This window comes from Aspergillus saccharolyticus (assembly GCF_003184585.1).
Source record: "Aspergillus saccharolyticus JOP 1030-1 unplaced genomic scaffold BP01scaffold_31, whole genome shotgun sequence".
Classification (NCBI taxonomy): domain Eukaryota; kingdom Fungi; phylum Ascomycota; class Eurotiomycetes; order Eurotiales; family Aspergillaceae; genus Aspergillus; species Aspergillus saccharolyticus.
This window is the reverse complement of record NW_020290641.1, coordinates 1-24726: the sequence shown is the minus strand read 5'-3', so window position 1 is coordinate 24726 and position 24726 is coordinate 1. Positions and strand designations below refer to the sequence as shown.

At 52.7% G+C, this 24726-nt stretch overlaps 9 protein-coding genes across 9 annotated transcripts; 2 read left to right on the top strand and 7 right to left on the bottom strand.

The window, feature by feature from the left end:
- Positions 1 to 3265: 3265 nt before the first annotated feature.
- On the bottom strand, positions 3266 to 5499 carry BP01DRAFT_385013 (uncharacterized protein; the record flags this gene model as incomplete). Its single annotated transcript, XM_025577562.1, has 2 exons — positions 3266 to 3434; positions 5330 to 5499. 2 exons carry the CDS (start codon positions 5497 to 5499, stop codon positions 3266 to 3268), a joined length of 339 nt encoding a protein of 112 aa, XP_025428785.1.
- Positions 5500 to 6419: 920 nt separating this feature from the next.
- Positions 6420 to 8466, bottom strand: BP01DRAFT_302272 (putative acyl-CoA oxidase; the record flags this gene model as incomplete). The annotated part of the gene is made up of 6 exons (XM_025572066.1): positions 6420 to 6992; positions 7045 to 7576; positions 7637 to 7786; positions 7844 to 7963; positions 8012 to 8210; positions 8271 to 8466. 6 exons carry the CDS (start codon positions 8464 to 8466, stop codon positions 6420 to 6422), a joined length of 1770 nt encoding a protein of 589 aa, XP_025428784.1.
- A 1948-nt stretch (positions 8467 to 10414) lies between these two features.
- On the top strand, positions 10415 to 11331 carry BP01DRAFT_393835 (uncharacterized protein). The gene is made up of 2 exons (XM_025578267.1): positions 10415 to 10512; positions 10564 to 11331. The coding sequence occupies exons 1-2, from the start codon at positions 10501 to 10503 to the stop codon at positions 10867 to 10869; spliced, it is 318 nt and encodes a 105-aa protein (XP_025428783.1). The 5' UTR covers positions 10415 to 10500; the 3' UTR covers positions 10870 to 11331.
- On the bottom strand, positions 11147 to 12772 carry BP01DRAFT_359027 (quinone oxidoreductase family protein). The gene is made up of 2 exons (XM_025575574.1): positions 11719 to 12772; positions 11147 to 11655 (listed from the first exon to the last, which is right to left on the bottom strand). The coding sequence occupies exons 1-2, from the start codon at positions 12654 to 12656 to the stop codon at positions 11433 to 11435; spliced, it is 1161 nt and encodes a 386-aa protein (XP_025428782.1). The 5' UTR covers positions 12657 to 12772; the 3' UTR covers positions 11147 to 11432.
- A 1443-nt stretch (positions 12773 to 14215) lies between these two features.
- BP01DRAFT_393833 (uncharacterized protein) lies at positions 14216 to 16800 on the top strand (the record flags this gene model as incomplete). The annotated part of the gene is made up of 1 exon (XM_025578266.1): positions 14216 to 16800. Exon 1 carries the CDS (start codon positions 14509 to 14511, stop codon positions 16798 to 16800), a length of 2292 nt encoding a protein of 763 aa, XP_025428781.1. The 5' UTR covers positions 14216 to 14508.
- A 38-nt stretch (positions 16801 to 16838) lies between these two features.
- BP01DRAFT_359026 (chitin deacetylase CDA4) lies at positions 16839 to 18360 on the bottom strand. Its single transcript, XM_025575573.1, has one exon. It carries the CDS (start codon positions 18065 to 18067, stop codon positions 16937 to 16939), a length of 1131 nt encoding a protein of 376 aa, XP_025428780.1. The 5' UTR covers positions 18068 to 18360; the 3' UTR covers positions 16839 to 16936.
- A 111-nt stretch (positions 18361 to 18471) lies between these two features.
- BP01DRAFT_324395 (cleavage polyadenylation factor subunit CLP1) lies at positions 18472 to 20345 on the bottom strand (the record flags this gene model as incomplete). The annotated part of the gene is made up of 3 exons (XM_025572830.1): positions 18472 to 19262; positions 19320 to 20103; positions 20208 to 20345. 3 exons carry the CDS (start codon positions 20343 to 20345, stop codon positions 18472 to 18474), a joined length of 1713 nt encoding a protein of 570 aa, XP_025428779.1.
- Positions 20346 to 21191: 846 nt separating this feature from the next.
- BP01DRAFT_302251 (KilA-N domain-containing protein) lies at positions 21192 to 22904 on the bottom strand (the record flags this gene model as incomplete). The annotated part of the gene is made up of 4 exons (XM_025572065.1): positions 21192 to 22195; positions 22256 to 22418; positions 22511 to 22805; positions 22840 to 22904. 4 exons carry the CDS (start codon positions 22902 to 22904, stop codon positions 21192 to 21194), a joined length of 1527 nt encoding a protein of 508 aa, XP_025428778.1.
- A 1339-nt stretch (positions 22905 to 24243) lies between these two features.
- Positions 24244 to 24670, bottom strand: BP01DRAFT_123476 (uncharacterized protein). The gene has a single exon (XM_025570422.1). The coding sequence runs from the start codon at positions 24637 to 24639 to the stop codon at positions 24376 to 24378; it is 264 nt and encodes an 87-aa protein (XP_025428777.1). The 5' UTR covers positions 24640 to 24670; the 3' UTR covers positions 24244 to 24375.
- Positions 24671 to 24726: the final 56 nt, after the last annotated feature.

Genomic DNA, 24726 nt, shown 5'->3' with positions numbered 1-24726 from the left:
GAGACACAAGTGGATGGGAGGGGGGGGGAAGAGGGGAAGCGGATTTAAGATGAGATGCAATTAGAAGATCCCAAAGTCCCCAAGAGCCCGCTGGTACGGTGTGGAATGCATTCTACGGCGAAGTCTGTTCTTTAATCTCAAGATTTCCATTCCTCACATTCACATCCACTCTCACTTTTGCACCTTGCATACGCGGATGGGAGAGAAGACAGGCGGAAATTGTCTCATCAAGCCTAACGGAACGACAACCCCCATAGGTCGGGTAATTTTTCTGCGTCCCGTCGAGAAAAATGATTTTGATTACCTGCCAAATTAGCATTCAGGAACGACACGCGGGAAAGTCTCCCAAGACCATGGATACGGGGTACAGAGTGCGGAGCTTCGAATTGATCAGTCCATTCTTGCAGAAATACCATCTATCCGAGCTCTCTTCGGAGCATCTTCCTCCGTTTCAATCTCTGACCCGCGCAGTCGATTTGGATCGATCCTAGCCTCGTGCATGTCATCCATCGCCTTTCAAGAACAAAGAATTGAAAGGGGGGGGGGGGGGTGATGAGTCTATTCAGGGTCACTGCGCGGGTAAAGACAAAAGAATTCAAGTGTACAGTATGTGACTCGAACTTTACCGCGGCTAATCAGTAAAAATCTAGGGGGTACTTTCAACGCTTCTTTGCGTGGTTCACAGCGGACGCGATCATCTTTAGTGATAGGCGGAGTAATTTCTTCTTCTGTCGCCTGTCAACACTCGATGAAAGTCGTTGTGGGGTCGTCTGCAACTTTGGGGTCCTCGGTCGAGAGGTGCACAACTACACAGTATGACTGACAGGGCGGGTTGTTGTGATTATGATACATCCCGCTTGGGGCAGAAGTAGATTGTGTAGAGAACAAGCTGGGTGGCCATCCTCTTTGCTATCTAGCTCATAATCTTTTCTCTCCATCTTTGACAAGAGCGCATTCGTCCAATTCGCATTGTCTACCGCAACGTGCCAAGGATGTGTACTCCACAGTGAAACGAGGGGTCATGTTCTAAAGTATGGGGTTAAAGGCAAGACCTCAATCGTTCAGGTGGGGTGACAATCGTCTACCTTGCTTCAAGGCTTCAATAATGGGCCAGATATGGGCAGGAGGGAGAGAGGGAAACGGGGAGTAGAAGCCAACCAGAAGCGTCCGTACAGCCCTGATCTTCACAGGGAATTAGAGAATTGGGTTGTGTGCCCTGTGCAGAAGGGTCCCCATGCTACTGGCCCGATTGTACAGAGTGAATTGAGTTTCGTTTGTTAGGTAGCTTGTATACTGCAGATTTCCCCGTGCTTCCTTCATCATGATGTATTGTGGTTTCTTTCTGTCCACGATTATTAACACATTACAAAGTACCTAACTTAGAAGTATACGACATACTTTCCGCCACCTCTTTCGCAATCGCATCAGGCGACCCTCCGGAATTTTTCAGCACTCATCTTATTAGTGTACAGTACAACGGCTGATCAGCGATCAGCACTAACCCGTCTGCACCGACTGTGGCGACAGACGAGTACTCGACGGAGTACAAAAGTGGCTGAGCACACCACACCTGACTAGTTACCACATGATACACAGCACACACTGTACACAGTACTCCGTACACACAGGCAACCACAAAACCAATACCCACCGTGGCCACCCAGAGTTCCTGCCTATTGCCGCTTACTGTGCACACTTCCTCCAGATGACCATCATGATGCCTACCTAAGGTACTCTTATTGTACAGTGCCGATCATTCTTTGCCCCGTCGGCCATTGCCCGTCGCCCGCCGCCCGTTGACGCACCACAAACCCCGATCGACTCCGAGTGTATCTCCAGCCACAATTTCTGCGCCCGAGCCACCATCAAACCCCACATGATAATTTACTACCGGCATGAAACTACAGTGCACACTAACTACACACAGTGACTTATGAACAAACAACCCCAATCCGAGCCACAGAGTTCCAGCCTACTTTGTAGGCAGTGTACGGTGTAGTGTGTACAAGGATTGCCCGATGATCGGCACTAGGTTGAGCATCCCCCCATCCCCATCTATTCTACGCAACCATCAAGGCAGAAGGACATGTGTATCGAGTGCATCTGGCTATCATACTGTACCTATTGTACAGAGTAGATGCGTACAACGCACAGAAGGCAGACTAGCCTGCATTGCTGGTGCCAGTTAGCCAGGCTAAGCTTAAATCAAGCAGGGAGGGGGTGGTTATGGTCCGTACTATGGTTGTAAGGGACCACGTTGGGTGGGCGGGGGTGCGCTGGCTTGTGCTGTACTGTAGCAGGCAGTGTCATGTTTACCCATATTATGATGGGGGCGGAGATGAAGGGTGCCTCGTACTTAGCCATCAATACGTACTCTCGTTGCTTCTGAGGGTTGTTCGGAGAGTGTGTTAGTTTGGCTTTGGTTTGATTTGCTCGGGCTCTTGTATCTTTATTTTTTCTAATTTTATTTTTATGTTTTTCCTCAATTTGTTTTTAGTATGGCTGCACCAACTACAGCACTAAAAACAAGGCTGGAGGCCCGAAAACCGCTGAGATATCCGTCGCCCACGGCTTTGGAATTGAGCTGCTGCCTTTCCCGCCGGCTTGCATACAGTACTAGTCATGGACTGGCCTCGCGCGGTCTTTCGAATGCTCCTGGACTTACTGTCTTGTCCGCATTTCAGTATGTATGAGGGGATGGCCGTCCCGGAACCTGGACAATCACCCTACTACCAACTTCAAGGGGGTGGAGGATACTACCGTATAGTGTAAACGGCGGGATACCCATGCGAGGTCCAATTTCCTGCGTAGAGTTTCACCCACGCTTACAATCAGCTAACTCAACTATCAATTGATTTAGACGACGCCAGCATCATCATCTTTATAAAATATCGACCATACCCGATCCATCATCCCAACCCTCACGCAACAGCTATCTATTTACTCTCTTTACAGCCGACAGATCCAAACAAACCCCACTAAAACAGAAATAACACAACCAAATTCCAGAGAACCGCCCAATGTAGAAGCAAACTCACAACTAGGTAGTGTCCCACTCGAAATGCCCCATATATACCACACACCACCACGCCCAAGTTACCCCTAACATGATCACCTCATCCACCGCTTGCGCAACCGATTCGGCTCCCCCTCCAGCACCGCATACCGACTCCTCCCGTGACGACTCAGAAACCGCTTGATGGACCACGAATCCTGCGCCTCATGCTTTTGATCGAGTGCAGTAGTAGCACGAGCAGCAGCAGGGCTAGTCCGAGCACTCGCCGAATCTCCAGGCCGAGGACCACCGCCGTCGAACAAAGCCGCGACGGTCCCGTCCAGCCAGCGAGTCTGGTCGCTCGGTGCCTGGCGGAGGGATGTGTTTTTGGGTGTTGAGGATGTTGACGTTGTCCTCGGTGTCATGTTCACTGGAAACTCTGTGCCCAATTTCATTTGCTGGAGTGCAAGTAGCGTAGCGCGCGGGGTTCGTCCTAAGCCTCAGGGTCTTGGATCCCGTCTGATAACTTGGAAGTTGGTACTAGACAAGGATCCGTCCGGTCCACAGCGAACAAGGGAATGTAGCTTGATTTAGAAACGGTGGAGGGATAGGTAGGTAAGCGTTGGTTGCTTCTGGCTGTGGCTGCGCTAAGTGTCGAGGGAATGTATTGTTTTGCTTCCCGTTTGGATTTTGGCCAGTTGGGATGGGTTGCTTTTGTCGAAGGGTACTGTACTGTCGGTAGGGCGGAAAGTCTGATAAAGTGATGGTGGGAGCTGCGGGCGGACGGATCGGGATCTGGACCTGTGGTGGTGATGCTGGGCTAAGCCTAAATACGGGGTGGGCAATGGCTGAGGTAGTCGTCGGGAGTGGAACGGGCTGGTTGAGTAAGTGGTAGTATCGTGGCTACTTTGTGGTAGTATCCAGTTGTAGTTGCAGCTGAGAGTCGACTTATTCACCGAGGAAGTAAAATCAGCCATTATTGATGTGGTGGTAGAGAGGTTCAGAACCTGCCCGATAACTACAGATGGACTGCCGGTCGATAGAGGATGAGAGGACGCGAGGGAATTCGGCCACTCTCGGCGATGGCTCGACTAGTACGAATTAAATCCGAGGAGTTGTACCGTACTGTGTAGATGTGAATACTAGTATTACCGTAAGTATCTCACAGCGCCTTGAAGCTTACGTCCATCAGTGGTTGGTGTTAATTAGCCACATAGTGAACTGAAGGATAAATGTCGGAGTGCCCGGAAGAGACAAGCGGGACAGAAATAGGGTTGCAAACCACGGTTGGCAATGAAGCCATCCACCCATGGTTTGAAAAGCCACGCACGTGCTGCCCCGTCCGTTACGGTTGCTACGAACCACGGATGGATATTCAGCGATGGCCCTTCTAGAAGACTGCCTGTTAAATTGCATGGTGTGAGCCGATATGAGGGATGCGACTCATGCAGTACGTCAGAAATCCGATTATATGATGAGATGTGGCGATCTTGTATCCCACCTCCCTTCTCTTCCCGGGCGCTCTTTCCACTGGTTCACTATAGCAGGCATGACATCTTCGAATGACAGTCGCACTCACTGGGCGCATCGGATGCTGTGGAAGGGCGCGGTATGTCAATCATTGGTTCCTAGCTGAATGAGCGTATGATGGACATTGTTGCCAGCTGCTACCGACCACAGGAATCATGGAGCAAAACTCTTCGCTTGGAGGCGCTTTCCGGCCTTGGGATGTCAATATGAGCGTTATCCCCGAAATGTCAACGAGGGGAATTGATAGGACAGCCACACACTCACCATGTGCTGAACATGCAAGCCAGGTCTGTCCCTCTGTTCCCAATACTTCAGAACCTAGACATAGTCAAGTCAACCGCTGAGCAATATTTGAGATGTTGATTCGGACGACACTCTCAAGCCTTAGTATGTCGCTCTCTGCTTCACGCGCAACTTTGCCGCGAAGAATCAATTAAGAGCGCCAGCATTGGAACCAACAGAAGATACTAGTAGTCCATTGCACATATCGCAGCTACTTTCGCACCAGGACGCAAGTAGCACGGCTTTTACCACAGAGTAGGCGACATGCACACTTCATACTTCAGTGTTCGCTAGATTCATTCATAAATCATCAACATCATCACCATCACGAAGTCAACACCCAGAAGCAAACGCCAAAGAGAGGAAGAAAAAGAAAAAGAAAAAAAAAAGAGAAAGACCAAAAATTTTCACACTCCCAGGAAAGACATGACCGCATCACCACAATTCTCCTTCCATCTACCGACTCCAAAGTTTGCGATCGAACTTCGTTGCTCCCGTAGCGCCTGCGCATTTTCCGCTTACATGAACACCTGCACACCAGTCTCCTTGGGCTCCTTCTCGTCCTTGGAGAAGATCCAACAGTCTACCACTTCGTAGGCAATTTGTCTCATAATACGAAAGCCTCTGGGCCTCTTCGGCGGATTGCACGAGGTACGCAGCTCCGGCCATTGCATGCCGTTGTTGATTCCCATTATCAGGGCGGAACAATCATCCCACTTTGCGACATTCCGCCTAGCTGAACCGCGGCTCTTCGGACAGGTCGAGGATCCTTTGCAGCTGGGTCGCGGAGGTGAGAGTTCCGTAGAAAAGATAGTATACTGGAAAGTCAGGGGGAAACTCGATGGGCTCGTCGCGCTGCGCGAGGTAGTCCAGTGGGGCTGATTGGAGCATTGTGTAGAAAGGTGACGATGGCTCCTCTTTGGCTGGGGAAAAGACCTGGGAGACCGGGCTCCTTCGGATCGCTGTGTATTCTGGGAGGTTTCGCGGTGCGTAGACGCCGTATGTTATGAAAGGGCTGACAGGGACGTGTTGATGCCGGAAGCTCTAGATGTGAAACGAAGCGATGAGTTGGTGGAGTGTTGTTAGAGGGAGAAGAGGAATGGCTGCCTGGAGGCCTCGAGGTGAAGGACATTAGGCAGACAGAGGAACAACTGCAAGCCAGATTGGGAGTACCTCAACAATCACCAAGCCTTCTATAGGTGTTGTAACTGGAACCATGGTTTCTGGAGCTCACTACCATTCACTGCCAGCCACAGGAATTTGGTAAACAATACACCAGTTGATTGCGTAGGATACTGGGCTGTCAACGTCTGCCTCATAGTCTTTTTCGAAAGTGAGTAGTCATCACTATTTATGCGGATTCATCAATTCCAGTAATTGTCCATGGTTGAGTGCACTGATGCTGTAACTTATCGAAACATGATGCCCGGAGATCACGAAGCCCCGCGTGTTATATTGAATCCTGTTGTCATTATGCTAGTGGTTCGCGAACTTGTTGCCAGATCCAAAACGTCCACGTGCATCTCATTATCAATCATTCCAAATCATGGCTCAATCATGTCCTGCAATCCAACCTCTCAATGCAATCAACTGTAACCGCCAAGAAAATGCTCTATAAACGTGCTTTGAGGTCCTGAGGAGCTTCTGCCGGGCCGCCTGAGAAAGTCTCGAATTCTTCAACATAATCGTTCCACAAACGGTCAGACGTCATAGGTGCGGTGCAATACGGCTCGACCCCTGTTTCCTCCACCAATCTTTCCAAGTCAGGAAGCACTGCATCGACCGCTGCGGCCTCCATCTCGCGCTGCTTTTGACGGCTGAGACCATACTCAGCAAACCAGGCCGAAGCTTCCTTGATGATTCCAGCTTGGTATAGAGCCTGTAACTTAGGGTCAATGCCCACCTCGATAGCAGCTTCGATTGCCATCCGGTACCCAATGGCCTGAACCAACGGAAGAGCAAGAGGGAGAATCGTCCTGTTGAAAGCCTCACTCCGATGCTTATTGCCGAAGAGCTTCATTGCTACCCTCGCTTCTGCAAATAAACCGGCTTCATGCTGTGCGAGGGCACCGTTGGGGTTCTTGGGTGGTGGAACTTGATAGCGGCCGATCAAAAGCTCGCTTGCAAGGCGAATAGCCAGGACTCTGACGTCGCCTTCAGCGGTGCCCACCGCGCTAAATTCCAACTGGAGGCGGTTAGCCAACGAGATACTTCATTGAAATCGTGAAACAGCTTACATCGGCTTGGAGAATCTGATTGCGGTCGTAGTAACCGTGCCAGCCGCAGCCTTCGTTCACAGATCTGAGGCTCGTCTTGAAGTGGTGGATTGTGACTGCCTTGAAGATCGTGGCAAAGGCATGACGGACCCGCGGATCAGTGATGTTTCGGTCGCAGAAACTTATTCCGGCGTGGATCAGAAACGCTTGGAGGACATGGGCTCTGGCAATGGCGTGAAGAATAGGAAGATGCTGGGTACGGAAGTCGATTACAGGCATTGGTTGTCCATCGTGGCCAAGAATGTGTCGCCGGAAACTGAATTTGCTGGCGTTATAAACAGCCATCTTGATCAACGGTATACACCCTCCAGCCAGGAAGAGTGTTCCTGCAGGCATGCGGTGTATGGTGGCCAAGAAGTTGTCACGTTCGTTATTTGATTTCTGCAGTCTCCCTTGCTGACCACCAAGCAGGGCGGAGAACGGAAGCTGCACGCGGTTGAAGTAGGTCAAGGCATGATCAATTGGATTCGCACCCGGACGAGGTGGGAAAACCCTGGGTAATCACGCTTGTCAGACCCGTTCTTCAGATTGTCCAGGGAAGCCTGATACATACTTTGAGGTGATACCCGGGTACATTTTGACGCCATCTGACATTTGGACAAGGAATGGTCGGACGCCCCGATCCTCACCTTCGACAATAAGGCGGGCTATTACAACCGCAAAAGTGGGCATGCCATGGCGGGGAGTATTAGGTGGCATACACCTGGGATGACACATCTTTAGTAACACGGTTCAGGGAATGGGGTTTAGGGTTGCTCACTTCGCAGCAGCCGGTGATGGTGTGTTCAGAATAAAGCTATTATCGGGCATAAGAGTAGCTGTTGTTTCTAGGTTGCGTGCATCTAAGCCATGCCCGAGCTCGGTGAGCATAAACTGTGCTCTAAATGAAATCAATCATCTGGCCCGGAATAAAGGAGAGAGAACGCACGAGATATCAAAGTTCATCGCCTGCTCGATAATCGGCGCCAATTCAGGCTGCGAGGCAATGTATGGAGCAACTGTACCGACGAACAGGTTATATGCAACGCTGACCAAGTTGATTGCACCACCGTCCATAGCGGTAAGCATGTCAATGTGAAGTTTCCAGAACTTCGGTGTGGTGTTGAGTACATCCTCCAAGGTCAAATCTGTTTCGTCTCAGTCAGTTGTTTATCCTTGCCACAACAGCTGCGGCAGGGAAACGTTACTGTATGCATGTGCCAGAGCCCTTGCTCTTAAATATGTGAGCCGCGTCCGCTCCTCGAGAGTCAGTGAAAGCGGTGCAGGCCTCATCAAAGCGGACTGCGTCAGTTTCAGAGTCGGCGAAGGCGTGTTCCATACTTCGTGGTAGAGTGCACGGTGCTCCGACTCCTGGTTTGTATGGCCCGTAGATAGAGACTGCATGATCAATGTCATTGTAGATTTCAAAGATGATGAGGTTGATAGTACGCTGGACACCCGTCACGGCGAGGCGACATCTTGTATGTTCTCCCTGAGTGACACGGCCGGCTAGGATCTAGGGGCTGAGCTGAACAATGCCCACAGTGAAGACTAAACTATTCATATCGCAAAAGATAATAGGACCACTGCCGAGCAGTTGGGCAAGAATAGCCAGCGCCTGGCCTGTTTGGTAACGAATGAATTTCCTCCATGCACCGCTGGAACAGAGACAGCTAAAAAGAATTCGAGGGCGCACCTAGGCCTCGTGTCTGGCGAAATCTCATTGGAACCTATAACGACCCGCCAGACAGGGGCTGGCTGAGCCGAGCTGCCACCAAATCTTGAGAGTTCATGGCGTTCGCTAGCGAGTGAGCTAGCAAGTAAACGTATAGCATAAGGGCTCAACTGCGGAGACGCCAGGTCCCGTATTAGTGCGGCTGCACCATTGTAACGGTCAAGTCCGGAAGAACGGATGGAACGACATGTGCAAGGACAATTGTTGAGTACACAGAGAAAGCTTGTGCTCGTTCAGCGACTTCGAAAATCATGAAGTAAGTATTATGGTCGTTATGGTAGAGGGAGAGGAGGATGAAGAGGAAACTGGACAGGAAGCGCTAGCCTGGCGGGTAGGTGGGTGTCTCCCTGTAGTTTATTTGAGTCAGCGGACGAGCATGTGTTCGTCTACTAAAGTCCTCTCCGCTCACCCACGCTCCGGGCCGCCGTGCAAATCTTTTTGCCCTGTCGTTTGGGCATCAAAGAGTAAATTCGATTCAAATACTCACTCATGATGCGTTCAAGCACGTCGCCATGGTAAGACTCGCCCGTCACCGCTTCGAGTATACAACTAACTCATTAAGTCAGCAGTCTCCGACGGCCTTGAGCTCTACCGCGCACCTTGAAGGATTTTACCTTGTTTTGCCAATGCCAAGAGCCTTGAAAAAGCGTACTGCCAGCCTTGAATATGGTGGGGCTCATAGATAGATACCTTGCCCGCGAATTTCAGTCAATTGAGCCTGCTGCTAACCAAAAAGACAGTGAAGCGCCTGTCCCTTGACTCAGAGCGTTGGAGAACTGCTACTAGAGCTGACCAAGAAAAGGTTTTCTTTCTCTAGAGATTTGTATGCATACTAACCCAAGTTTCAACCAATTAGCCAGTATACGAGAACTGAGTCGAGTGACCTGACGCTATATTCGCGCATAGGGTTTACATTAACGATCTAATGAGACTCGTACTGTTTTTCTCATCAATCTAGGACTAATCTGTTGCTTTCTGTATCTACCTCTACCTGATATTGCCCGCCGGTTCATAAGCTGCCGAGGTTGTGCGCAGGTGGATGCTATATTGCCAGGAGGAGCAGGTGTATAATGTTTTTAGAGTGGTGATAGTGAAAGCATACTTTCTGTTGCCCTTGTACCTTGCTATTCTCCTAGAAAGGCTAGTACTTCCCACAGTTGCTCCTTAGCGACAGCCTACACACGTCCTAGTACACTTCCTATCTTCATTGCCAGAGGCAAGGTATTATTAATTTACTCACTGGTTAGTGAGGTGCATAGTACTCATTGCTAAGTAAGTACACACTGCACCCAATCCAGCCATTTGTAAATAGATTTGCCTGTTGCCTAAGTCTTCCAAGTTAATATTTAGTTGACTTGCATAGTGATTGGTCCGACACCATTTATTGTGCGCGACTGAGGTGCGAGGATTTTGCTCGAAACACCTAAGTATGTTGGATAACTTGTGTTAGAGTTCTGGGATTTGGAAGTTATATTTCTGACTGCACAGGTGAGATTTGCTAGAGCAGGTCATGTGTACTTATTACTAAGAACTAGGCAACTAACTACATAAAAGAGTAACCTAAACGCTTGACTCCCAGTATCAGCTTTCCCGCACCACAACTCTCGGGGAGGCTTCATCTCCTTTCAACCACACACTTGGATTGTCTATTATACAATTCAGTCTTGAGTTTCATTATATCGCATGAAAAGATCAGTCAAACCATGTCTTGCTCAGTAAGAGTATTCTAAACAGCTTGCACCTGTACAATACTGACACTGCTATAGAAAGACGAAGGTTCCTCGAAGATCTTCCCATCCCTGAAACACTCTCCATCGGGAAATGGCTTCTCCCACCTTGCTACCGACGGAGTCTACCGCAGTTTCAGCTCGAGTGGCGAGGTAGTAGATTACAAGCAATTAAGCCCCGCAGAAATCTCCAAAATGCTGGAGTTCTTCGAAAAACATATGAACTCGGAGAAGTTTCAGGAGGCTAAGAAGAAATTTGACGGTGTGGATGGCAGAGACGTGACTGATCTGGAGCAACTGCTTCATCCAGGACCGGAAGTCTGTCCAATGAAATTTAAAGAGTGAAAGACGACACAGTCTCGCGGACTTCTATCTGCCTGTCTCGCCCTTGTGGAGAGCATGGGGAATGGGTGAGCACTAGTATGTAAACTATCGAGGCTGCAGCAAGAGTCGTCAGCAAGTTTTCTGCTCTGTTCACCTTTATTGGCAGTAATTCTACCTTTCTACTGGTTGATTTGACGGATCTGTGCTCAGACGCACTCTTCTTTGTCAACGACTGACATAACCGCCCCCACCGGGCCGGAGGTCAGCATTACAGTAGTTATCCTCTGTGGACGAAATGGTCGAATAATGACTCAGCATTCGTAAATCAGCTGTGGCTTGAGCCCATTGGCGCTTCGTCAACCTTAATCAGGCTTTCCTACTCAGCGTGGCAAGGCTGGCGGTCACAAATCAATCAGTACAGTTAATGATAGAGACAAGCTTGAGAAGAATATTGATCCTAGCTACCGAGTAGGAACTATTTACATGCACGAGCGAGGCGGTAAGGTCAAGTCCATATTCCGGTTGCATCGACTTAGGAGGCTAAAGTGAATATGTAATCCTTTTTCGAGAAAACATCATCAAGCTCAAGGCTTCAGCAGCAGTTTGCCGGTGGTCTGACGGCCCTCCAAGTCGCGATGAGCCTCGGCAACATCTTCCAAGGGATAGACCTTGTGTACTCTAGCCTTGAGCTTGTTAGATTGGAGCAGCGAGAAGAGCTCGTTCACGTAGAACTCGAACTCCTCGCGCGTCTCGATGTAGCCGAACAGCTGGGGTCGAGCGACCTTGACACACTTCGGGGAGAGCTTCCTGTAGGTAGAAATAGATTAGCCTTGTCGAACAGTTCACACCGAAGACATCACCAGCGCTTACTGCAGAGGTAGAGGCGGCACAGGACCACTGGCATTTCCGAACCAGACGATCGTACCCTTGCGCTTGACGGCCTCCAGGCTTCCCTCCCAGGTATCCTTGCCCACGGAGTCGAAGACCACATCCACTCCCTGACCGCCAGTAATCTCCTTCACCTTCTGAGGCCAGTCCTTGCCCTCCTCACTGCGATAGTCGATCACCACATCGCACCCAAGGCTCTTGGCCAGCTCACACTTCTGCGCACCACCCGCCGTTCCGATCACCTTGGCGCCAATCGACTTGAGCACCTGGGTCATGAGCGTCCCCGCTCCTCCCGCAGCGGCGTGCAGCAGCACCCACTCGCCCTGCTTGACGGGGTAGGTCTCCTTCGCCAGGGTGGTGACCGTCAACCCACTCAAGAACGCGGCCATCACGTCCTCATCAGTGAGGCCCGAGGGGATCTTGACCGTCTTGGCCATGGGCACGGCCGTGTACTCGGCGTACCCACCGGTGCTCAACCATGCAACCCGGTCTCCAACCTTAAAATCGTACGGGTTGGGGCCTGAGCCCAGCGCAACGATGGTACCGGCCCCCTCGCGACCCAGGATCTCGGGCTTCGCGGACGGATACAGCCCGGCGCGGAAATACGTGTCGATGTAGTTGACGCCGGAGATGTTGTTCTTGACCAGTACTTGGCCCTCCTGCGGAGTGGGCACTGGATGGTCGGCCTTGAACTCGAGGACCTCGGGGCCGCCGAGCTTCTCGACCTGAACAGCCTTCATGGTCTGGGGTACTGACATGGTGATGTTGGTGGTGTGGGTGTTGGTGTTGGTGCGGACGGGTAAGCTGATGGATGGAGGAGAGGGGCGGAAGTGAGTGTTTAAAGCTGCGAGCCGTAGCGCGGGGGAGGATAGCGGGGTGGCGGTACGGAGTAGGCGAGGGACAATACGATTGAGGGGCATTGGAGGAGAGGGGAAGAGTTGAACGAGGTGGGGGTGGGATGTAGTCGGTTATATTCTGATTCAAGCCTTCCAAAGACTGGAACTAAGCTTCCATACGGTGGGTGGGTCACAGCTCACTTCCGGGATGAATTGTCTCTGTCGTGATCTTGTAATAACTAGTCAAGGCTAGTGTTTATTAATCTCATTATTAATTCTAGTTCTTGTCGCCATTACCCCACGCGTGTCATCCTTGAAGTACAATAAGCACACTTAAACAGTACGCTTCACGACAGGAGGTTTACATTTAGGTGATTATCATCCGCTTTAGACCAATCGATTAATGACTCTTTATCGTCCTCTCTTTCGCAATCATCTGGCGAATCCCTTCCAACTGGTTGTGATTGACAAATCTTCATCCGACGGAGTGATGCCATCGGAACCATTGCCGAACCGTCGGATACTCGCCGCCGAGGCCGTGTCTCTGCATATTTTTGTATAGGTGACTAATGACAATGCACAAAAGATAATCCTCTGTTCTTCCCCAAATAGGAAATCCGCTGTACTATGAATCAATCGATGGATGAATCGATGAATGCTCCTCTTCCTTCTCACCACCCCTCCTCCCCCTCCCCCCTGCTTCACCTCTCCACGATGGAGTCATCGCACTCCTTTGGACAGAGGCCCTGCATCACCGTTAGACGCATATTCTATCCCTCTCGGCCAGCGCACCCCTCCTCAGCCCTTCGCCTTCTTTTCCATGCAGCTTGCCACCCATTGCTTTTCTCACCGTCTTTCCAGCTGATATCATCGCATCGCTATCCGCAGATGCAAATGCATCATTGGCCGCTGCGCACCATACGACCAGCATCTACAGGCCCCAAAAGTGATGCACCTCATCGAAGTGGTGCTCATGTAGCCAGAGACGCCCAATACAGACCATGATCGTGGGTGGCTTTGCTTGAGCCCTACCTGTGCTAGTTGCCTGTCAGGCCTGTCAGGCCAATAGCTAACCCTTCAGAGCGCCACCGGTGCCTCGAGGATGACGCCTTTCCCGCAGGTCAATTTCGCCTGCTTGCCGGCCCCTGGTCTAACAATTGGCACCTAAGTCGGCGACAAAGGAGGGGTGGGACAAATCAACTGCCAGCTTACTCCCCACGCATGCACAATCAAGCCATTCTTCTGTCCGGGGATCAGAATGGTTTCATCTTCAATGACTCCTGTTGACATGGCTCAGGCAGGACCATTCATTCCCAACGCTTGACATATGGCCACGATCGTCGTGTTTCAGTGTTTTGGGGGGATTGATTCGCTCGCGCTTAACGCCCAATCTGGGGGGCCAGATTCTGATAGGGCCATACCCCGGCCAGAGGCGCTGCCCAACCGGGTTCCCATTGGGGTCGATTTACTTTATATAGTCCTCCGTATTCTCTGTGCTTGTTTACTTCGTCCCCTGGAAGCGTACATCAGAAACTACTAACCATACTTTCGCCTAATACTTAATTCTAACCGCCCCGGGAAGGTTTTCAGAGACTGCCCCAGTCTTCTGCTCACTAGTTGCTCCATTTTTACTGCGCCGTCCGGCCGCATCCTAACTCAATTGCTGATTTCGTGAATCCGCCCGGTTTTGTTTCTTTGGTTTTTGTTGATTTTTGCTGTCCCTGGGATCAGTTGCTCTTTCCTCGAGAACTTCTCTCGTGAGTCCGTTCGACGGATTTATAATGCCAACAGCCAGGAAGGTGATTCTGATCCGACGTGCCACCGCAGGATAAATCCCCAGGAACCCGTTCCCACATCGACTGGAGCCCCCTCAATTCGACTGGATTAAAAGTTTTTTCTGCTTTGACTTTTCTGTTTTGTTTTTCCCGTCGTCGCCATGTATCTTAGGACCAAGGTGCACTTGCGCTGGCGCAAGCAGACTCAATGGCCCCCCGCACCTTCCGTGGAAGATGAGACGGTATCCCTCTCTCGCGAATTGCACGGAATGACCAAGCTTGGAGAGAACCCGGGGCAGGAGGGCGTCTGCTCCCGAGGCACTGTTGACCAGCTTCCAGTGATTGTGGATGTGCTTTCATTCTCCTCCGTGGTTCAGACAACGGTGTATGACGACTCGGTCCGCGAGAGTGGCTCTGATGACAACGCAGAGCCATCAACTCCGTTGGCGGACATTGAACACGACCCAATGCTCTATATCGTCGAGGACGATCAGCCTGCGCCTCTGTCCACCCCATGGACCTCTTCCGACAAGGTTCGCGGACCCCGCAATTCTTCAGCGCGCTCTGAGCCAACTCAGAACCCCAGTAAAGCCCTCAATGGCCGTCCGAAGGAGGCAAAGCTTGATTCGAAGGGGGACAGTCCTCCCAAGAAGGACTTGACCCGAAGCTCTCGCAATGGCCCTATGACAACCAAAACGTCCACCACCAAAGCAGTCGGAAGCACGCCCTCTATGTCGCCGTCCAACTTGAAGCGAGCGGACAGTGCGAAGCCCATTCCATCAGCGCAGGTCACCAGACCACTCATGCCGAAGCCGGGGCATCTCTCTGATTCTGCTGCCATGGGAGCGAAGGGCTCGCCGATCAAGCCATCGTCCTCGCCCACTGGGAAGCCTTCCAATGGACCTACTTTGGCCGAGAGAATCGAAGAGAAGTTGCGCCAGAGGCAAGAGCTGCGCGCATCACAAGAGGCTGCACAGAACAGCGATCAGAAGAGTCCGCCACCTGCAGCTGCCGCTGCCCAACCGATTGCCTCCCTTGAGCAAGCTAATATCAAGCCATCTGTGACGTGCCCTAATGGCTGTGGGGTGCAGCCGTCCAGACAGCCCACCCCACCTAAGTCTGCGCCTACGACTAAGGAGCCTATTGCGCATGAGCAGGGTGAAGAGGATCCTTTCTCGGCCTCCTTTACTGCAGCTCTGGCAGAGACCCCAGAACGGCCTGCAGTTGCCACCGAGCCGGCTGCACGATCCCAATCCTCGGACACGGCACAGTCAGCGTCTTCCCAGACATCTAGCAGACGTTCCGTGTCTTTCCTTGATGACGCTCTGCAGCGGCCTGTGTCGCCGGAAGAGGATCCCGAGGATGTCTATCCTGCAAAGCCAGTCAGTCGAAGAAGTTCTTCGCAGGGTGCTGTGAGAAGAAGCTCTCCCAAGCCCCAGTTCTTTTTGTCGCCCTGCCCTAGGTCAGTTCCTGTGGCAGGATACCAAGACTGGCACACCGTGAAGGGAATGTCTCATCTGGATATCTGTCCCTCTTGCTTGAAGCAGATGCGCAAGTCCAGATTCCGGGACTTGTTTGTTCTAGCGAGCCCACGGCCTCGGGACGAGAAGGTTCGCTGTTCCATGAGTGAACCATGGACGCGCCTGGCATGGATGCAGACACAGAAGAAACACTTGGACCACCTGGATTTGCTCCTGCAAATCACCCGGCCCCCACCAGGTAGCAAGCCGTGTCCAGGACGCATCATCAGCGAACAGCACTGGTATCGCGTTGTAGACCCTGACACCAACATGTTCCTTCCACAGTTCAACGTATGCCACGCCTGTGTGCGGAACTTGAGGGTCCTTATGCCCCGCCACCGGGAGACATTCAAACGCAGTGCCACCAAGCAGGAGAGAGCGTGTGATTTTGTGACCGACAGTGCCCGGTTCGTTCGCTACATTGACTGCCTGGACATGGCCGCCAACCGAGCCGAGCTGGAGCATGCGATGCGTCCGGATGTGAGCGAGTTTCTGTCCTATGCGCGACGCAAGGTGGTGCTTCGGGACTGCCGGCGGGACCGGCAGGTTCTGAGCACCTGGCACTACATGTCACAGCTGCCCGAGCTCACTGTATGTGAGGATTGCTATGACGATGTGGTGTGGCCGCTGGTCAAGGCCAAACAACCGATCGCGCGCAAGTTTTCGACGACGATGCGGCTTCTTCCAGGCGAAGGGCCGTCGCGCTGTCGCGAGGCGAGCTGTCAATTGTATTCGCCGCGGATGCGGATGAAGTTCCAAGAGGCGGTGCAGCTGGACGACCTGACGTATCTGAAGCTGGTGGCGCTGCGGCGGCGCGAAGCGGAGCAGCGGTATCGCGACCGGCAGGCCGAGCTGCTGGAGGCTGCCAGTCAGGGGTATGATGTTGAGAATGAGCTGCGGAAGAATGTGGAGGAATGGAAGCGATGGGAGTGATGAGATGTATCGGGGTGTCTCTGTATACTTTTCTTGTGCTTCAGGACCAGCCTGTACGGTAGAGATTTAGACTATATACATGTATACTGACTGCACCACCATCCACTTGTTCAAAGCATCGTAGCCATTTGACAGTTTATAGCTCGAGATGCAATCCTTGTTCGCCCAACTCCACCAACTCACTCAGAGTCACGACCCGGTATCCTCTTCGCTTGAGTTCAGGAAGCACGCGTTTCAACATAGGCACTGTCCACCCCCTCCGATCATGACAGACAATCACACTGCCCGAGCGAACCATACTGAGGATATGCCAGGCATTCAGCCGGGGCCAGTCAATCTGCGCATCATGGGGATATACACTGCCGAGCGCAATCCGCATTCCCAGTTTCTGGATGATTGCGCGCATGCGATCTGAGAAGAACCCTGACCCAGGCCTAAACCATTTATACTTGCGCTGCTGCTGCTGCTGCTGCTGTCTTCTTCCACCACCTAATTCCTCCCTATCCTCCCTCTCATCATCATCCTCCTCTTCAGGACTAGGAAACACCTGCCACTCAATCCGATCCAACCACCCCTGCACCCCCACAACCTCCGCCTCCAACACCGCATCGCTCAACTCAAGGGACGGCCGATCCGACATCGCATGATTCCCCAATTCCATGCCCGCCCTCACCATCTCTTGCAAAATCTCCTGGCCCCGGGGCGCGGCGATCTGCGCCCCAATCACGAAAAACGTCGCGCGTGCTTCGTACTGTTCTAACAGCCCCAGTATTTCCGGGGTGAAGGTTGACGGGCTGTCGTCGATCGTTAAGGCGATGGTCTTCGGGGCGCTGGGGGGTAGCGGGACGTGAAAGAGAACGTCGGGGTAGCGGTGTTGGAGATAGCGAATCAAGAGGGAGGGGGGCCGGTAGATCGTGTATGCGGGGAGGAGGGTTAGGAAAAGAGTTAGGAGGAGGAGGGTTACGAGGGTCATTTTGAGGAGGTGGCGGAGGCGGAGGTAGTATTGGTTGGGAGGGTTTCGGCAAGGGTGATTGGTGTTGGGGAAAGGGTGTTTCTTGTCTTTGTAGGGTTTGAGGTCGTTGTATTGATATGGAGGCGGAGGAGGAGGGTGTGGGCGTGAGAGAGCGCGGGAGCGGGCGCGCGCGCGGGTGCGGTGGGTGTAGGTGCGGAGGCGGGAGGGGAGGAAGGTGGTTAGTGGTGTTGGCAGAGTGGTGAGAAGGAGGGTGAGGAGGCGGTTTAGGTGGTTCGTTAGATGGAGACGGGGCATTTCTGTGTCTCTGGCGGAAGAGAGAGAGAGAGAGTGAGAGAGAGGGTGCGTTGATGGTGGTTGGTGGTGTTGGTGGTGATGGTGATGTTGTCAAGCTGAGCTGGTTTGGAAGGAGCGCTTTGGTGGTAGTTAAGTGGTTTGTTTGTAAGGAGTGGTGGAGGATTTGTGTCAAAGAGACGCTATGCAGTCAACAATCTCTAAAAACCCATGGTGATCTGTCGAAAGTAGATATAGTAAAGAGTGTGAGGTGGATAAAGAGATAAGCGTATAGACAGGAAGGTGGAGGAGGGAAGGAGTTGAAGGAGTAAAATTGTTTGCAGGAAACTAGTTACTGTATGTACTGTAACTAACGGAGATAACTTAGGGAGTTTGACTGACGCTAGTTAGCGGCAACTACTAACTGACTAACCCACTAATCCTACCACCTCCCCAGGCCATTTCTTCCCCCACACCAACGCCCGCGGAGGCACTCTCCCCCCCACCGGCGCCAATACCTGGATCTTCCCCCGCTCATTGTTTACTTCCGCCACATACAAAAACCCCATGATGCTCGCATCGCGCACATCCCCCGGACTCGCTGTCGGCGCCGCGTGCGTGATGGCCAGCAGCGAATTGGCCAACCCCGTCGGCGCCGGCGGCAGCAGCTTCTTCATCGGCACACTCGCGCTGGTCGTCTCCGCACCACCCGTGCTACTCCCAGGCAGTCCCGGCAGCCCCGGCAGCCCCGGCAAAGTAGGCGTAGCACTACTCTCCTCTGGCTGGTGACCCTGGCTCTGGTCCGCCTCGTTGCCTCCAGGGAGGAACGAATCTGTCCCAAACTGCGCCGGGTCGTACTCATCCTCGTCCTCCTCCACCGAGGCCACAGTGTAGTTGTATATCGCTAAGGAACTATAATCTAGCTGCTGCGCGTGCGGCGACAAGGTCACGTTCGTGGTAGACGCAGCCGACAACGACAGCGCCGCCGATGCCGTCGAAGGGATCGGATTTCCAAAAAAGTACGTGCGGATCTGCGACTCGCGGACGGCTTTCATGAACGCGGCGTCCCGATCCACACATCCCCCCGACTTGGACAGCTTGACCACCGAGATACGCTCGTCTGACGCCACAGCGGACGCGCTAGCCGTAGGTTTGTTATCGAAGTTCTTCATCATCGTACTGTAGAGCCGTTCGGAGCCGATGACCAAAATCGTCGTAACTGTACCACTCATCATATCAGTATACGCTTAAGCCTCCCCAGAGCAAGTAAACTCACTGGCAAACTCGGTCACGATATGCTTGATCAACTCCACATTTCCCGCCTTACTCTGACTGAGAATTCCGGGTGTATCCACAATAATTCCCGTCTCCCTGGCATCCTCATCCTCCGCCATCCGCCCCATCACCGAGAGCGCCAACCGCGACACGATCCCCTTATACACCGACCCCTCCGCCTCGAGCGGATTCGCCATCGGATAGAAATACACCAGCGGCAGCTTGACGGGCACTGCACTCGGCCCCGACATGGGACTACTGCCCCACCCTTCCTCGATATCGATCATCGTGCGGAACGCGGTCGCCGTCAACGTGCCAGGCACACTCAGCATGCCCTCCGTTGGGTCGAGGTTGACGACGATCGGCTGCCGCCCGACCTTGGTGGCGTACGCCGTCAAGATCTTTGCGAGACTGGTCTTGCCCGCGTCCTCAGGGCCGAGAATCAGCACCCGCGGGCCGTCTCTGCCCTGCGCCTTGGCCTGCTGGCGCATCGTCTCCAGCGCGAAGTGCACGTTGGCATACTCCACCATGGGTGTCTCCTCCGCTGTGTACTCGCTCTGGCAGCCTCCGGCGCCTAAGCCGCGCGTCGTGCTGCCATCGCCCGCCGTGATCGATCCGTTGCTGCCGCCGGGCGCCAGGCTATCCAGCGTCGAATAGGTCTCGCCGGCGCTGACCTCCAAGGTACACCCGTGCCAGGTGTAGATCGCGGCTTTCGTGCCGGAGAAGGTGTACGTTTGTGACGGTGCGAGTTCGGTGCCGAACAGTTCGGCGGTGCCGGCGAGAAGCTAGCTCTCCATTGAGCGCGGTTAGTCAGTTGTCCGGAGTCAATTGAAAGAAAGCAGTTCAATAGCATCAGCGGGACAGGCCACCACCAGGGGGGCGCACTTACCCTGACGCGCACGATGGTGCCGAAAGCAACCTCAAATCGCCATTCCGAACCTTTGGAAAGACTGATCTGTGTAGGCGGTGCGGGGACAAACTCCTTCTCCCCAGAGGGTTGCGTAAGATCTAGACCGGGAAGAGACATGGCATTACTGGGGCAAATACTGACAAGGAAGAAACAGGTGAATTGAGTAGATTCTATCCAAGTCGTGAGAATGTGATCCAAGTTGTCAGAAAGGACAAAGAATCGAAGAAAGTAGCTTCGGTGATGAAGGCGGAGAGATCCAGCCGCCGATAACGATGTGTTTTGCTTGTTTGCACAGGTCTACTTCAGTAAGTACGGTCTGGACCCCCACTAGTCCTACAACTGCATCATACTCTACGATGCCCTGAACATCTTTCTTATCAACATTCAAATTTCTGCATGTAGCGTCGTCTGTCAAATCTACCCTAACAATAGCACAACGCCCGAGTACAATCCAGTCAAAGCCATCCGATTGCGTCACGATACCAGGAGTCACTCCCGGCGCAAATGGTGAAGAAACGAAAAGAGAACCACATTATAGGGCATATATCAGGTATCCAGGAAGAAGGGAGGAATGAAAAGGTGCAGGTAAAGAACGAAACGAACCCAAGGCTTTCTCTCTGATCTCCAGGACCGGTGCAGGCCAATCCCCGACTCGACGCACATCACCCGCAACCAAAAGGCACAGCATTAAGAACGATATAGGCAGATTCAGATACGATACACATCAAAATGACCATGGCTGTTGGGAGGACTCGTGATGGCGCAAGGGGGCAATAGACCAAAGCCTGAAATCGGATTTTATCGGGAGTGGCAAACGGTGCACGGACAGGGACAGCTTTTCGTTGGCCTTGCATGAAGTAGTCGTCTGATACCATGGCATTTGTGGCAAGTGGTCAAGATTGTGACATCTGTATTCATAGCTGAGAAAGGCTTCGGTCACTACGATGTGCGCGCAGTTTAACATCACGAGCGATCTCTTGCTTTTTCGCTCCACTCGTGATTGAGGACTTGATTAAATTCTTTAGATGAAGAAGTAAGGAATCGAAGCGCTGCACAACCAATTAGTATGCTGAAAGGAGGGAAAGGGAAGTAGATGGGGGGGACCAACGCAAGAGCAAAGGCAGCGGTAACACCAACAAGAGCACGGTTCCGAACGCGCTCCTGCTTGAGCTTTTCCTCCAGGACTTTGGCGCGCTTCGTCCGGAGAGTACGAGCTTCCTCATCCTCCTCATCCTCATCTTCACTGAGCGCATCAGTCTTGCGTTTCAAAGCCGCCTTGGCTGACGATGGCTCGGCAGTCTCGGTCTGAAGCTTGACGGCTTCCTCCACCATCTCCTTCGCCTTCGCGATCATTTGCTCGGTATCAGCTGCGGAAGGTGCCTCAGGAAGAGAGACCGGCAGCTCCACGGAGACAGTAGTCTGGGTAGTCTTGACATCATCGACCGTGTTGGCGGTAGTCTCAACATCAACCTTCACCGTCTGTTCCTTCTCTTCCTCCTTGTGCTCTTCTTCAACCTCGTCCGCAGGAGGGACATGACGCATCCTCATCGGCTTAGGCGTCTTGGTCTTTCTCGGGGTAGGAGCCGGCTTCTGGTCGCTGTCAACCTCCACACTGGGCTGGATGGCTCTGATCACCGACTCGCTTTCCACCGTCGATGCGGTCAAGTCGAGAGAAGACTGTAGAGTAGCATTTGCTGCACTGGTGGCGGCCGCGTTTGCCTCCTTCATGGCTCTAGTCTGTCTAGGCTTACGGGGAGAGGTAGGTCTCTTGCTGGGCGAAGCCGAGCGTCCTCGTCTGAGACGGGTCGTAGAGGCGAGAAGGGTAGGGGCCTCGATGGGAGGCAAGTCGAACCTGGGAGGAGGGGTGATTTGCTTCTTTGCAGATGAAGGGCTCTGGATGATATCGGTGGGGTCAAGCAAGGCCCGGACCCAGTCGTACATCTGATACTCCTTGGCGAGCTCAAGGGCTGAGGATCCGTGAATTAGAGCTGTGGACGAGCGAATGTGATGTAGTTGGAAGGACTTACCGAGTACAGGGGAGATCCAGACGTTGCCGGCGATCTCGTCTTCGCTGGTTTCAGGCCGGGCTTTCAAGTATTCCCGCTCAGATCGTTCTTCGTCAAGCTTAGCCCAAGGGAAGGCGATCTTGAACATGCCAGTGGCACTAACGTATCCGTCTCTGCTACGGCGCTGGGAGTGACAAAGGAATCCACCGCGTTAACCATGGTTCCGTGAGGTTCCGCGAATCCGAAAGGCTAAGGGCCCGAAGGGACGCGACTTACCATCAAGAAATACGTCTCAGGATGTTGTTGCGGGGCATGTGAGGGGAAGATTTCAGATCCTTTGAGGTCACTTGGCAAAGGGGCACGCAAATGGGCGTATTCAAAAGGGCCGAGGTTCTCTGGTTTGGTCGCATTGGAGGTACCGATTTGGGTGGGCTTTACCGCGAGGTTCGTCTTTCCCAAGCGACGGCGCGCAAGAAGTTCTTCATCTGTCGCCCAAGCACGAAGCAAGGTGCGTGTCAGTCTCGTGCGACCTGAGGTTCGATGGAGTCGATAAAGTGAAGTGCGAGCGATACTGAAATCGACGGCTACCGATGGAATGGCACGACTTACAAGCAGGAGCTTCATCGGCGAGGATGAGCGGGTTGTTCCTTTTCGGCAAGGTGCGCACCATTATGAACGACTCGAATTGGATGGATGAGAATGGATTAAGAGACTCGAAAGGACTCAGGCTTATGGCGGTGCTGAGTAGGCTGGTGGACTGGGGTTGCGACACACAAGCGGCGGCCACGTTGCAGGCGCGTCTGTCGCCGCTCTCAGTCTACAGATCGCGAGAAAAGAAGACGTCACCAAGACGAAAGCGCACAGGTGACAGACAGACGATTTCAACCCGGACGGACACTAGACGGGGTGTGAAGTTTGAATGGGATACGCGACAAGCCAGAAGATAAAGGCAGGAATGGGGATGGGAGGGAGTCCAGGCGGGCGCTTCGGTCGATAAGCAGCAGCAGTAGCAGCAGCAGCGGCAGCAGGTCGCTAAGGTTAGATTTCTCTGGAGTTCGGAGTAGGGGAGAGGGAAAATAATCCAAGAATGATTCCCACCGCTGCATTACTCCAATGGTTACGTGACCGTATGGCGCGGGACATGTTATGGCGCTACTGCAGCATCTCCGCTGAGTCAGCCAGTCCTCTGCGTCAATTGCTCCACTGTCTAACCCGAACGATAAGTACCAGCGCCGCCGGCTCATCCCCCGGTATCAACAAATACCATATTACGCCCACCACGTATTTCTGCCTTGAGGCCTGAGCTAGCGCGGTTGGCCCCGTGACGCGACTTCGCTTGTTTTGGTTGTTGTGCCTCTTCGCCTTTTCTTGGTTGAGAGTACGGAGTACCGGACACTTACGACGCAGTACTCTAAATTCACTCGAGACTTCTGGGCATTGATGCATGCCCGACGACGACATGCGTTGAGTCAGGGCTGACACTTCGCTACCTCTACGGTAACCACTGTGCACATCCTGTGCGGGACATGGTTTGCATCGATGCGGTTCATGGCCATCGGTAAATGTATTTGACTCAGCCTCCCTGGCTGACAGGTTCTGAGACGAGTCGATGACAGCATGTATAGCCAGGTAGTCCACTATGTCCTAGATCCTCTTACGTCTATCCAAGCTTGTTCTGTACTTCATCGGGGGTATGGGGGAATGATTGGAAGTCTTGCTTAGGGTTTCACCTGGACTCCTGGAATTTCGACGACACACCGGGCAATCTGATCTTGATGCCCCGTCAAGCATCCTGGTACTCTGGTTGTATACGGCTCTGAGGAGGAGACTCGGTTAGAGGCAGCATTCGGGGTTTAAAACGGGTGGTATTCCTGCGCTGTGTGAGGCGATCTTTGCATGACCAGCTCTAGTACTTCGTACCTAGAAAATTCATTACTATATCCTGGCCCAATACTCTGTAGAAAAGAGCAGACGAGATGAATGAGTCTGGGCCATCACGAAGAATAAGCCCCCCCCTCTCCGCCGTTTAAGGCAATCGCCCACCGCCTTTTAATCCCATCCCCCCCACTTGGCCTTTAGTTCAACTGGCCTTCCACTCCAAAACATCTCAAAACAATTCCCTCCTTCAGCAAATTCTGGTCTCAATTCTTTCTCGGGTGAGTGCCTAATTGAAATCTCTTCATTCCCCAGGTCATTACTGATCTTTCAGCTCGTCCCAATCCGCAATCGGTGAGGCAGATCTTCATCCAACAATTGTTCTCCTGAACCTTTTTCCTACTTCCGTTATCCAAATACCCCACCAGAGCCACCAACACAACCAAAACAGCAGCCATCATGCCTGAGCACGAAGAAGATCTCGTTGCCTCCAAGACCGAGGGCTTCAAGGTCGGTGAAAAGAAGTCCATCAACGAATATGCAGAGCTTGGTATGTGTGGTTACTGTTGTTCAGCGTGCTCCCCCTCATCTGTTATCGCTGTCACAAGCATTCCGCG